The sequence below is a fragment of the Psammomys obesus genome, unplaced genomic scaffold, assembly GCF_907164565.1.
Source record: "Psammomys obesus unplaced genomic scaffold, mPsaObe1.curated_primary_1811, whole genome shotgun sequence".
Taxonomy (NCBI): domain Eukaryota; kingdom Metazoa; phylum Chordata; class Mammalia; order Rodentia; family Muridae; genus Psammomys; species Psammomys obesus.
In genome coordinates this window covers 19,064,110-19,075,627 of record NW_026596039.1, presented here as the reverse complement: position 1 = coordinate 19,075,627, position 11,518 = coordinate 19,064,110, and the positions used below count along the sequence as shown (strand labels likewise).

At 47.5% G+C, this 11,518-nt stretch overlaps 1 protein-coding gene across 1 annotated transcript; it reads right to left on the bottom strand.

The window, feature by feature from the left end:
• Positions 1–4,052: 4,052 nt before the first annotated feature.
• Positions 4,053–10,747, bottom strand: LOC129687820 (cytochrome P450 1A1). Its single transcript, XM_055622417.1, has 7 exons — positions 10,583–10,747; positions 7,330–8,187; positions 6,723–6,849; positions 6,547–6,636; positions 6,330–6,453; positions 6,096–6,182; positions 4,053–5,950 (listed from the first exon to the last, which is right to left on the bottom strand). Exons 2-7 carry the CDS (start codon positions 8,164–8,166, stop codon positions 5,647–5,649), a joined length of 1,569 nt encoding a protein of 522 aa, XP_055478392.1. The 5' UTR covers positions 8,167–8,187; positions 10,583–10,747; the 3' UTR covers positions 4,053–5,646.
• Between the last annotated feature and the right edge of the window lie 771 nt (positions 10,748–11,518).

Genomic DNA, 11,518 nt, shown 5'->3' with positions numbered 1-11,518 from the left:
GAAGGGTTTTAATTTATGGGAAAATTTTTTTTGAGTCAGTGTCTTGCTATGTAGCCCTAGCTAGATTCAAACGCAAAGCAATCCTGCTTGAGTTCTGAAATTAAAAGCGATTGTCACCATACCAAGTAAAAATTATTATCAATAATTAAACTGTCCTATATTCAGAAGTTAAAACCTGTTCAAGATTGCCCAGAGTGGCTTAATCCATTCCTGGAATCTTTGTAGCATCTTTACCATCTGTCATGACCAAATGTACCAGGCTTGTCTTTCATTAATATATCCTCTGTCCCAGATTTGTGGGCAGTTGTTTTCCTAAGAAGCCCTGGATCTCAATCTGGGCATTAGAAAGTGAGAATGTTCATTTCTGTGAGCTGGCTGCTGCTTCTAAGTTTTAGGATCTTAGCCAGGCATGATGGTACATGCCTACAAATCCCAGCACTCAGGAGGCTCAGACTTGAAGATCAAGAGTCGGAGGCCAGTCTGGACTACAAATTGAGACCCTGTCTCTAAAAACAAACAGATCTAGGAAGCTGAGAGACAGGTAGATAGAAATGCATCCTATCAGTTAAGCTTATCTGCTTCTATGTTACAACAGTTTCTTCTTTTTTCTATACTCTAAACCCCTAGCTCCTCAAAATACAGGGGATGATGAATTTGAACACCATTATTACTCATTTATCCCTCATCATATTGTAATCTTAAGAGAGCAAAAGTAATGTCACCATCATCAAGGCAAAGTCTGAGAACAGTTGCATAAATTGTTTTTGTCTTGTTGTGTATAGTGTGTGTATGTTTTATTTGTTTGTTTGTTTGGGATTTTTGTTTTATTTTGAAACAGGTTTTCACTGTGTAGTGCTGGCTGAACTGGAACTCACTCTGTAGACCAAGTTGGCCTTGAACTCAGAGATCTGCTGCCTCAACATCCTGAGTTCTGGATTTAAAGATGTGCAGTACCACTGCCTGGCTCATAAATTGTTTTATAAATACTGTCCAGATTTATTCGTTTTAAAATGGTATTTTTCATACCATTTTAACCTGCATAATTCATTGTGGTTTTTTTATGAAGATTTACTTATGTGGGTATTTGGGGGACGGTGGTGCACACACAATTTGAGGGTAGGTGGGAGTGTCCATGGATGCCAGAAGAGAGTATGTGGAGTTACAGGCAATTGTGAGCTGCCCACAGGGTGCTGGTCATGGAACTTGGATCCTCTGGAGGAAAACCAAGAATTCTTAACTGCTGAGCTGTAGGCCTCACTGCCTTGCTGCTGTTTGTTTTGTTGTTGTTCTTTTTAGTGTATACAAAGTTATACAAGCATCACTCCTGCTTTTAGAATCCCTTCTCTATCTTTAGAAGAAGCCCTACACCTGCCAATTCCCTTTGCCCTGTGTTACCTGATAATCACTAACCTAATTTCTGGCTCTATTAATTTTCCTATTCTGCATAGTTTATAGGCTCCTCTTTATGATAGCATATAATACAAATTTTCTTGTTGTTTCCAAGACAGGTTCTCACATATTCCAGACTGGCTGCAAACTTTCTATAGCAGAGAGTGACCTTTTTAAAAAATATTTATTTATTTATTATATATATAGTGTTCTTTCTGCATGTACACCTGCACGCCAAAAGAGGGCACCAGATCTCATTATAGATGATTGTGAACCATCATGTGGTTTCTGGGAACTGAACTCAGGACCTCTGCAAAAGATTTATTTGTTTTTTATATATACAGAGTTCTGCCTGCATGTACACCTGAACACCAGAAGAGGCAACTAGATAGCATTATAAATGGTTGTGAGCCACCATGTGGTTGCTGGGAATTGAACTCAGGACCTTTGAAAGAGCAACTAATGCTCTTAACTGCTGAGCCATCTCTCCAGCCCCAATAGTGACCTTTAACCCCTGACCATCCTGTCTTTATCCCCTGCTTGCTAGAATTACAGGTGTGTGCTACCACAGGAACTTAAGCTTTGGGCATGCTGGACAACTATCAACTGAGCTACATTTCTAGCCCCAAAGTTTTTTTCAACTTGGCATAAACTTCCGAATAAAGCAACTAGACACAATGTTGAGCTGGAAGGAGCCAAAGGACAGGAAAGAGGGGAGGAGCTAGAGGGCAGGAAATGAGTGGGAGGGAAAGGGCGAGGAGAGCTTGGAGAGAGAGCTGGAGGAGAGATCTTGGAACTACATGGAGATATGGATTGGACCTAAGATATCACAAAAAAGCAAGTATAATGTTTCCTAAATGTTAGGAAACTATGAGGGCTTAGGATGGAGTAGCTATTGCCCAGCATTGTGTTCTAAGATAACTAAATAAACCCAGTGTCTGTGTGGTGATTTGGTTATACAGCTGTTAGGCATAACAGCAAGCTTTACCAAAAGATAATCATTAGTAAGTATTAATCACCGACTACAACACTTAAGCTTTGGGCATGCTAGACAACTATCAACTGAGCTACATTTCCAGCTCCAAAAGTTTTTTGTTTTAACAAAAACGATGAGAAGGGTAACTGGGCATCATTGTTCTCTCTGACTTTGGTTTGCTTTTTATGGTGGCCTGAAACTCTTGGTGAATAGAAACTATCTACTCCAGTCAGAAAGCATGAATGTGACAACTACTGTCCACTACAAGCTGTTCAAGGAGGTTGAGTGGGGTGATACTAGGAAGGGACGCAAACCAAGGTGCATGTCCTCTAAGCATGTTAGAGGAGCTTTTGGCTGAGTATGTCTGCCCTTCACCCCTACCTGACACTGCCACTCTGACATTTCTGAGGGATGAGGCTTTCTCCATTGAAATGTGAGCCACTCAAGAGAATGCTTCTCTGGGAGAGCTGGCCCTGTCCTTCACTGGCTGCAGTGTTCAGGAGAGTGGGCTCTGCACATTGCCTGGGCAGCATAGCAGAGCTAACCATGTTGGCAGAGTGCAGGCCAGCCGGTCCAAAGGTGTGAACACAGGAGAGCTGGCCCAATCCCTCACTGGATACAGCGCTTGGGAGAGCAGGTCCTGCACCTCATCTGGGGAGCATAGCAGAGCTGACGCTGGTAGCAAAGGTTAGGGTGAGCTGGCACCACAGGCAGAGGAGTGGGAGAGCTGCCCCTGCCCCTTGCTGGCTGTGGCACTGGGTGAGCTAGCCAAGGCAGTGCTAGAGAGCTCACCCTAGTGGCGTGGGTGTGGGAGAGCTGGCAGGCTGACCAGTTTAGTCAGCTACTACCCTGGCCCAGATCCAGGACTTGATCCAGGACTTGGATCCAGGAGTTGGTCCATCCCAACATCTACCTCACCTAGGAACTTCTGGAGCATGTGAAGAGGCCGGTCCTGCAGATCCAAAGCTGCAGTATCTCCATGACACAAGGCAACACAGGATATCTGAGCGGAGTTCCAATGAGGATCCAGCAGAAGCCAGACCAATGACCCATTGCAATGAACATTTGCCAGTAAAGAAGTGTGGGCAGTGCAACACACTGCAGCTTCCATGACAAGTTGGTTTTTCTTCTTCTTCTTTTTCTTCTTTTAAATTTTCTTTCCGGGAGGAGGTTTCAAGGGCAAATACGAAGGACTGGGGAGATGAGTGAGACTGTGGTACATGGTGTGAAATTCACAAAGAATCAATAAAAAGTTTTTTGTTTTTTTTTTGTTTTTTTTTTAAGCGACTGTTTCTCATCCTTCAAAGAAGGCTTTGCTTCGGTGTCCCCCAAAGACCTAGGAACTTCTCCCAGTATACCCACCCCACACCCAGCCCTATCCCCAGTTCTACAACCCATGTTTCCCTATGCAGGGCTGGTCAAGCCCAGAATACCCTGAATTAGGTGATATGCTACGGATCAGGCCCTTCCACCAGCTTTGGAGGGGGGAGGGTTCTGAAAGCAGTCTTTTGTTTAATGTCCCAGAGAACATTCTCTATCAAAGTGTGCGACAAGTTAGAGAGGGAGATGCCACTAACAACCTGCCTGCGAGCTGCCACGTCCCCTCTCCACTGCCACCTCCCCTCTCCACTGCCACCTCTGTCTCCCCACAGGGACACAGTAGAAAGTTGAGCTCAAGGTTAGAATGTAGGTTAACTTGAGGTTCAAAACCTCTCCACGTGTAGCACTTCCAGGTAAGCTTTTTATTTAGCTTAGGTAGGTTTCTCCTATGTATTTCTGGATACTTGAGTTAAGAGTTTTCTTGGTTGTATTAAACATATTGATCTAAAGCTCTTAAGGTATGACTAATACAAATGCATAAGCAAAATACACAACAGAATTAAAAGGTCTCATGTACAAACTTGGTTTTGTTTGTTTTTTGAGACAGGGTTTCTTTTTTTGGGGGGGTGTAATACTGTTTACTCTGCCAAAAGTGGTTTTCTTTACAGATTTTTTTTAACTTTTATTAATTACACTTTATTCACTTTGTATCCCCCCATAATCCCCTCCCTTCTCCCCTCCCGATTCCACCTTCCCTCCCCCTTCTTCACGCATGCCCCTCCCAAGTCCACTGATAGGGGAGGTCCTCCTCTCCTTCCTTCTGATCTTAGTCTATCAGATCTCATCAGGAGTGGCTGCATTGTCATCTTCTGTGGCCTGGTAAGGCTGCTCCCCCCTCAGGGGGAGGTGATCAAAGAGCAGGCCAATTAGTTCATGTCAGAGGCAGTCCCTCTTCCCATTACTATGGAACCCACTTGGACACTAAACTGCCCTGGACTACATCTGTGCAGGGGTTCTAGGTTATCTCCATGAATAGTCCTTGGTTGGAGTATGAGTCTCTGGGAAGACCCCTGTGTTCAAATTTTCTGGTTCTATTGCTCTACATGGAATCTTATGTAAGAAGTGGGAAATGGTAAGCTCTGGAGAGGACAGGAACCCCACAAGGAGAGACAGGGTTTCTTTGTGTAGAACATTTTATACAATAAAGAAGGAGACCAGGAGCTGGCAGAGTGGCCCATGACTGTCCTGGCACTTGGTAGGGTGGCGACAGCAGAACAAAATAAGGAGCCCAAGGCCATCCTTGGCTACATACCAAGTTCAGAGGCAGCCTGGGCTATAAGAGACACTATCTCAAAAGTGTTGTCCCTTTTTTCTACACCTGGTCCTATTGCCCAGAGATTCGGTCCCTCTGTTCTTGGGTCTTTCTAGACACCAAGTCCCAGCTCTTCCTGAACAAGAATAGAGGCTTTACAAGAACAGGGCACCCTGCCCTGTTCCTATGGAGGGCAAACAAAGGTGAGCCCCACATGAAGTGTCATAAACCCATGCAGGCAGGCTGCTTAGCCTTAACTAACAGCAATCACACCTCTGTGCCAGTATTTTGAGCTGTCTTCTCCCTCTATTCTAGGCAGCTCCCAGTTGTCAAAGAAACCAGACAGATCCTGGCATGACCTGCTTTAAGTTTTTCTCAAACCAGCCAGTCCCTGGAGCATCCAGAGAGCTCTTCAGGGGTTTTCTGAGGCCCATGTACCTCTTAACACTGTAAGGCTTCCTAGTTGTTGCCGAACATAGGAAGGTTCCAAAGTTCCTATGGGCCTCTGCTGTGCCCGGTCTGTCTTGAGCATACAGAAAAGCAAGTCCAAAGTAGGAGGCAGGCACAATTCCCCAGAATCTGTGCTTCTGGCTGGAGTTAAATCAGTGAAACAGCCCGCCGGTCTGGTGACATACAGGGCAGTCTGAGCTTAGAGATGCTGAGGCTCAGAAGAGCGTATCTTCACTTGGAAGTGCTCACAGTGGGCATACTTTAAAGTCAGTCCATAGATAGGAGTCATATCCACCTTCTCACCTGGTAACACGCGGAATTCTATTTGCTGCAACAAGATCGCCAGGAAGAGAAAGACCTCCCACCGGCCAATGGTCTCCCCAATGCACTTCCGCTTACCCAAACCAAAGAGCATGATCTTCTCACTCAGGACCTTGTCCAGAGTGCCATTGGAGGTGAGAAACCTTTCAGGCCGGAACTTGTTTGGGTCACCCCACAGTTCCCTGTAAGTAGAGGGAGACAGCTGAAATACCTGATCAAGGGCTTATAAACATCAAGTAGGTCAATTCCCAAGGGACAAGAGGGTCTGAAGCCCAGGAGAGGATGGACCCAGCTCACTCAGGAGTTTCCACTGCCCCGTCAACTTACTGGTCATGGTTAACCTGCCACTGGTTCACAAAGACACAACGCCCCTTGGGAATATAGAAACCACATAGACTGGTATCTCTTGTGGTGCTGGGGAAAGAGGAAGCTCAGTCAGGATCAGGGCCATAGGAAAATCCACCACCCCACTCCCATGCCATGTCCTTCCTATGAATCCTAATGGGCTTTGTATACTAAACTAAGGCCTAGTATCAAATATCAATGGATCTATGGACTGACCTGTGGGGGATGGTGAAGGGGACGAAGGATGAGTGTCGGAAGGTCTCTAGGATGAAGGCCTCCAAATAGGGCAGCTGAGGTCTGTCAGAAAGCCGAGGCAGCCGATCCCTGCCAATCACTGTGTCTATAGAATACAGGGGTGCCAAAGGAGTAAGATATTGCCCAGACTTTATCAGGGTCTCCCACTTAGAGTCCTTGGAAAGGAGCCACCACCTACCTAGTTCCTCCTGAATTTTTCTCTGTACCCTAGGGTTTGTCACCAGGTACATGAGGCTCCAAGAGATAGCAGTTGTGACTGTGTCAAACCCTGAACAGGAGGGAACAGAGGGAGAAGTTGGCATGTGGCAGGTAGGGGCACCTAAGCAAAGACATGATACACTGAAGTGCACATACCAGCTCCAAAGAGGTCAAAAACAATCGCGATGATCTTATCATCTGACAGCTGCACATTGGCATTCTCATCCAGCGTCTTGTCTTGACAGTGCTCAATGAGGCTGTCTGTGACATCCCGGATGTGGCCCTAGGAGATGAGGGAGCACAAGGTGAGAAATAGCCCAAATCCAGACCTACCTCTCCATCCAGGCCTGGCCCCTCACTGTCATCAACACCTATGTTCAAGAGGTGACCTGAGCTGCTATCCCAGTTTCGCTTTGCCTCTCCAAGTCTCTTTCCAACCTTAGAGAACTGATGGCCCAACTCAAGAGACCCTGGAGGCATAGAGCCTGACACTATTAGTAATTAAATGCTTTCTTTACCTGTTTTTCCACCATGAGACCAGGACACAGGTTCTTTAACTCTTCCTGGTCCAGCAAGAACTAGCCCAGGGCTCCTCCTATTCAGTGGCTCTTGTCTTATGGATGCACAGAAGGACCAGCCAAGAAAATTCTATTGGCCTGCTGAGGATGGAGCGCACTCTGCTACTGGCTCCAAGCTTGCCTGTGATGTTCTGGCCCTGGACCCTGCCTGCTTCCTACCACCACCTGCTTCTCCCAGCCTCTACCTTCTCAAATGTCCTGTAATGCTCCTTGATTAACTTCTTTACGAAGCTGTAGAAATTCTTATTCAAGTCCTTGAAGACATCCAGAGAGGAGTTAGGCAGGTAGCGAAGGACAGGGATGAAGTCAGCAGGGTATCCAGAGCCAGTGACCTCCCCAAACTCATTGCTCAGATTGATTATGCTCAGCAGCTCTTGGTTGTCATGGTCATAACGTTGGCTAAAGCACATGGCACAGATGACATTGGCCACTGACACTACCAAATATTTGTAAGGATCAAAGTGGCCAACCTCTGCCATCAGCTTCTGAAACTTGGTGATTAGACGGTCAGCCTCCTTGCTCACGTGCTCCTCCAAGTAACAAGAAGATGCTGACGTCGGGTCTGAGGCTATGGAGAAACTCTTCAGGGCATTCTGGGCCAGGCGCCGACGGGCAGCCCACACTGGTCCAGAGTCTGGATTGAAGGTCATGCTCTGGCCATTACTGATGAAATTAAAACTGTAGAGGTCTGGCCGGCCCTTGAAGTCATCTCCCTGCCGCACCAGGGCCTGCCGGATGGTGTTGAGCCCGCTCAGCACCACCACAGGTGTGGAGCCAATGCGGATCTGCAGTACATCCCCATACTGTTTGCTCAGTTTTGTCAGTGACAGGTGTGGGTTCTTCCCCAGGGTCAATATGTTCCCAATGAAGGGCCAGCCCCAGGGTCCGGGTGGGCTCTTCAGACCTTTGGGGACCCGGGTTCTTGACACTCTGACCACCCAGAATACTATGCAGAAGATGACAGCGGTCAGGAGCAGCTCTGTGGCGGACATGAAGGCTGGGAGTCCAAACACAGAAGGCATGATCTAGGTGGCTGCTGAGAGCTGAGGCAAGCAGAAAGAAAAGGCAGATCATCAGACTGAGGGTGAGGGGTAAATATGCTGATGTGTCACCATGCTGGCTGGACAAAGGAAAAGTCTTCCACCCGGAGATCTTCACTGGGCACAGAGGGAGGACAGAGATTGCTGAGCTGCCACTGTGTGCCCAAAATTCCACAGTTCTTTTTTCTCCACACACAGAAAGGCTGAGGTCAGGTAGACTGTTGTTCTTCTGGAGAAGTCTCAGTGTAGTTTGGTTTTGTTTTCATACAATATATTTTGATCATATTCTACACACACATGCTCTCTCTCTCTCTCTCTCTCTCTCTCTCTCACACACACACACACACACACACACACACAGTTATTTTTTATTCAGTCTTAGCCATAAGCCTCTGAGGAAAGCTGCAGTAAGATTCAGAGAGGATACATAACATTCTCAAACTTACAGATCTGGGAAATGTTGGGTACACCCATGTGATCCACTTCTAGAAAACCTCTTGTAACTACCACTGCATTCTACCTAATGCATTCCAATAAATGCACAGCTAACACGTCACCCAAAAAAGTTCTCCTTGGATCCTACCCGCCACCTTGGGAAAGCCACCCTATCAGGAAATTAGAGATCATTTGTTCCTCCGGCCTCGTTTCATACTCTAGCAGCAGGGAAATCAACCTTCAAATGGGGCATTGACTTGCCCAGAGTCACCCAGCCATAGTGACAGAGCCAGGAGTCAGAGCTCTCAGGGAAAGTCCCAGGGAATGCATAGCTGCTTTGGCAGCTGTCTCCCTCTGGAAATCAAAGAATCTTAGTTCGCAGTTCTTTACTGTTCACCTCAGGATCTAAAAAACCCCACAAAACCCCAACAGAGGACAAGAATGGGAGAAGGTATAGGAAAATCAATGTCCAAGCCACGTAGCTCTCAGCCCTACTTCCCTGAGCTCAGCTGAGCCACACTTTAAAAGCAGAGGGAGAGCAGCTGTAGCTCTGAGCAACAGTGTTCCAGGCCAAGCTTTCTGTTGTGCTCAATTCTCATGAATGAATAGGCTGGGCCTCCCCCACTCTTTTGCTGGTCACAAGAAAGCAAAATTAAAAGGAATCAGGCTAGGGCTATAAGAAAACCACTAACTGGAATTAGGAAAACCAGGAATGGATTTGAACTTAACAAAAATTAAGAGGAAAGGTTGTCTTTAGGCTTGTTCTAGAAAAGGTGTGCAAATTTACAGACTGTTCTAAGGCTCTGCCCAGTCAGGAGAGTCACTTTGCCAAGAAAAACAGTTCAGATAGTCTTGGACAAGTCATTTTAACTTTGAGGCTTCAATTACGAAACAAGGAGAGAGGGTAAGACAAGATTGCCCAGTTCAGCAGGGAGGTGGGCGCACGCCTTTAATTGCAACACTTGGGAGGCAGAGGCAGGTGTATCTCTGAGTTCGAGGCCAGCCTGGTCTACAGAGTGAGTTCCAGGACAGCCAGGGCTACACGGAGAAACCCTGTATCAATAAAACAAACAAACAAAAAAGATTGTCCAATCTGGAGGATGCAGATCCTAGGAAGAAAAGATCTGAGCCACATAAGAAAAGAAGATGTACAATTCCTACCTCAAATACTATAGCCAGCTTGAAGTGAGAGGGGCTTCCTGGAGGAGCTGAATTGCAGCACACCAGAGACTCATTTTGCTCAGTGAGGTAAGAATACTGCCAGCCTGTGTGCCATGGCTCCTCCTTCAACATAACTGGTGTCCCTAAAGACCTCTAGTCTTTATAAGATAGAGGAGCCAAGGGAAAGGCAACTGGTGTTTCCAGTTCCCTGCAGCTAGCAGTCTGTCAAGCTGATGGTGTCCCAGCAAGGATGGAAGAGACAGCCAGTGGGATAGGGAATCCCTGGGTAATAGGTAGTGGCGAGGCTCCTGCTGAGGGCAGTCTCTCCTGCTCAGGCCAGGAACTCTCAGTTCTAACATGCTACCTTTTGGGGTAGGGGTATTTTTAAAATAAGACAGAGTATGGCTAGAAAAGCTCAGTTATCTCTGTTATCTACCCTATCCGACCAGAAAGGAGCTTTCTCTCCCATTGGCAGTCCTGAGGAAGGGGCTGAAAGTGCGGGAATAGGGAAGCCCCCCGGGGAGGTCAGTGAGAGTTGATCTGAAAGTGGAAGGGTATCTCATTTCTATCTAAAGATCTGATACTAACTACTAGACAGTCCTCTTATTCCTCTGGCCTCAGTTTCTCCCTTAAAGAGTTTGCCTGATCACAACAACAAAAACCAACAAAACACACACAACAACAACAACAACAACAAAATACTCTTAGTCTCCTATTTTGGAGGAGCTATCCAGTACCTCCTCACCAAAATGTTCCTTTTCTTGGGAAGAAGGAGCAAGCCAGGAGCCCCCCCAGCACTCACCTTGGCTGTGAGGAGGTGCTGAACTGAAGAGTGCTCTTTGGGGTCCCCCTTGGAGGATCAGGGAAGGCTCCAGGGAACTACCACCTTCAGGATCAGGGTGGAGGCATACCACCTTTATAGGAGTCTGTGTGTGTGGCCACGCCTCTTTCCCTGAGCCCAGTGATGGGACTGAGGGAGGGACGGCCTTAGGGTATGCTCTAGGCAGAAGGGGGATGAGCCCACCTGATGTAGGTGTGGGCACATAAAAAAGTGAAGGCTGGGGTCACCCCCACTTTCAAGGCGCTCCATGGACAGCATAGAATCCTGAGAGAGGGGTTGAGGGAAAATTCTGGAGAAGCCTTAAAAGTATTGGGGGAATCCCATCCACCATCCTTTCCACTATTTTGCCCCCTCCCCCCCCCCAACATTGGGTGTGTAAGATCAGATCCTGTGGCGCATTACAAGCCAATGGGTGCCAGGAAAGGCTGGTAGAGGGAGAGCAGTGGGTGGTGACTTTCCTTCCCTGGGTTACTAAGTCTGAGCTCGCGTGAGAAGCGCCGCGACCCCAGCCCCGAGGTCACGGACAGGAAGGCCAGTGGCGCCATTGGACTGACTCTATTCCCCATAGATTGGTGGGGGTGGATGGCAAGCTTGCAGGTCGCACTCTAGGGTCATCTTAGGCAAGCTACAAGCCTGGCAGGTCCCTCTGTAGCTCCCTCTAGGCTCCCGGGAGTGTTTTTGCATACTGAAGCAGGCAACTTAGAGATGTTAGGCTGCGGGCAGCTACGGAGCTAGCTGCGGATGGTGTAGGAGAGGCTGGAGAGAGAATCCACATGAGACAGCGGGAGGGGGTCAGGGGCCACCAAAGGGCATGCACGCAGGCTCCTGGGGCTAGCGTGTGTGAGCCTGCTCCATCCTCCGGGGGCAGAGGTCAGTCTGCTTGTCCCCGCCCCACCT